Here is a 2,037-nt window from a genome sequence, read left to right as displayed (position 1 = left end):
CTCTTTGTACGAACAAAAGTAAGAGAAATTTAGGATAAGAATACGAACATGTTCTTGCACGAGGCCCAATGTCCCAACTGGGTCAGAGTTCTGTCTTTTTAAAGGGCTTGTCTGAGGCCTGAGGTCAAAGACAGTTTTGCTGTTTATCATCACTTCAGGTGACCTCTACAAATGAAACTCACCAGTATATTTTAGTTTAAAAAGTGCATACTTTGTGTGATTGGTAAATCAAGTAAACTGAACTAAATTGGAATCAGTTGATTGAAATGCCCAGAATTTACTTCAACTTACCTTTTATAAAATTACTGTATGGTAACTTTCTTTTCATTACTAGTTTTGAATTGGAGCTGTGTAAAATTTGTGAATGGATCTAAATTGAAATGAAAAGGAAACAATAGAAAAACTAAATACATGAAATAACTTCAGTTAGCTTGAATTAAATGTGAAGTACCCCTAAATGACTTTTGTTGTCAAATACTGGACTAAATTAAATTGGAATGATTCCAATTGAAGTAATTTCAATTGAAATATTCTGTACTAATTTCACTGTGAGAGGCACCGAAAGGGTTTTTGATACAAGTTATTTGTTCAATTGATTTTGAACCAATTAAATTGAATTTTTCTACATTGCTTATTGTAAAGTGTAAGGAAATGAAATTGTAACTTGTGACTGCAATCTGTTAGAAGAAAACAATTGGAGTGAATTGGATCAATCTGAAGTAAAATCACTAAACMTTTTAGAAAACTTTCAATGTGAATTTTTTGTGAGTTAGTGATAAACTTATCAGTAAAACTGAATTGGAGTAGTGCAGTCTAGAGTCCTTAGCAGTAATTTGAATTGGACCTTTTAGTCTGGATTACTCTCAATGTCAACTGTTCTTAAAATGACTTTAATAAAAGTTAGCTACATTTAACTTTATGTAAATGAATTGGAATAAATTGGAGTGACATTACTTAATTTTCAATTATTAAAACAGTATAGTTTTGTTTTTCTTTGAATGTGAAATGGTGATGTGTAAACTGAATTGGACTGAATTGGACTGTTGCTTCTAGATAAACCCGGCAGAGGACGGGACCAGGAGCCCTCTGTCGGACTCACTGGGCATCTTCAACGCCATCAGTGGCACCCCGAGCGGCCCCTCACACGGCCCCACCATCCTCTGAGAGGGACGCCGTCGACCCGTTCAGTCAACCCGCGAATGARCTGGGATCCATTCACAGACCTCAACTAAACCCAATTCAGTCATTTTTGGATCGATTCTCCTCTGTGTGTCCGTGTCACCAGCCAGACTTTCTTTGTGTTTCCTATGGAGACTTCAGTTTCTTCAGTCATTATAAGTTACAGCCGTTTCATTTTTCTGATAAATTATATGGATTTTTTTAAAGAAGTTATTACTATTTTAGGCCAATTGACCTGTATAGAAACTGTGTAAAGCCATCTTAACCAGACTTTTTGACTTATTTTATAAAATAAAGTGTGCAATATTTTCTGCAAATACCAAGGATACCTACGAGACAAAAAAAAGACTTTTGCCAAAGACGTTAGAAAACATTTGTGCAATAAGTTTACACTCGACTGTGTTCTTTTATTGCCTCATATGTAGAATCCTTTTATTATCTGTGAGGGAAAATAAAATGTTTTCACTTAGTGAGTTCTCATGTAAATATGTTAAAGACAAATAAATAAAATCTGAAAACAAAAAATACAATCTTTCTCTTCCTGTTGTGTTTCTTGTATTTTTGTAAACTCACACTGACGGRACTGATGAGCTAACGGCTAATCTCCACCTCAGCAGCACTTCCAGGCAGGTATTGCACAGTAGTGACAGCTTAACTGCACCAAGCAGTCTGAAATGAGCAGAGGTTTCACACAAACTGGCCCACCACAGTTACACACACACACTTATAAACAGTGCCGCAACAAATTTAAAAGATTGAGTGTCAAAGAAAACATGTTATTAATAGAAAATAATTACAATAAACATTTAGAGGAGAGAGACTAAAGACAACAGCAGAGCGAGGAAATGTGCTCAGTTG

General features: G+C 35.2%; 1 protein-coding gene across 8 annotated transcripts in view; it reads left to right on the top strand.

Moving 5' to 3' along the window:
• The window catches only part of dock9b (dedicator of cytokinesis 9b), a 148,412-nt gene extending 146,708 nt beyond the window's left edge, over nucleotides 1–1,704 (top strand). For 7 of the 8 annotated variants that reach the window (XM_014022222.1, XM_014022227.1, XM_014022217.1 and 4 more), the window contains one exon: nucleotides 1,054–1,704. In XM_014022222.1, coding sequence (XP_013877676.1) covers nucleotides 1,054–1,164 — 111 coding nt within the window. In that variant the 3' untranslated portion in view covers nucleotides 1,165–1,704. The remainder of the gene's footprint in view (nucleotides 1–1,053) is intronic. The other variant, XM_014022224.1, reaches the window with a different exon arrangement.
• Nucleotides 1,705–2,037: the final 333 nt, after the last annotated feature.

Source organism: Austrofundulus limnaeus, unplaced genomic scaffold, assembly GCF_001266775.1.
Source record: "Austrofundulus limnaeus strain Quisiro unplaced genomic scaffold, Austrofundulus_limnaeus-1.0 Scaffold320, whole genome shotgun sequence".
NCBI lineage: Eukaryota > Metazoa > Chordata > Actinopteri > Cyprinodontiformes > Rivulidae > Austrofundulus > Austrofundulus limnaeus.
The sequence above is the reverse complement of the archived record's forward strand: the minus strand, read 5'-3'. Positions and strand labels throughout refer to the sequence as shown.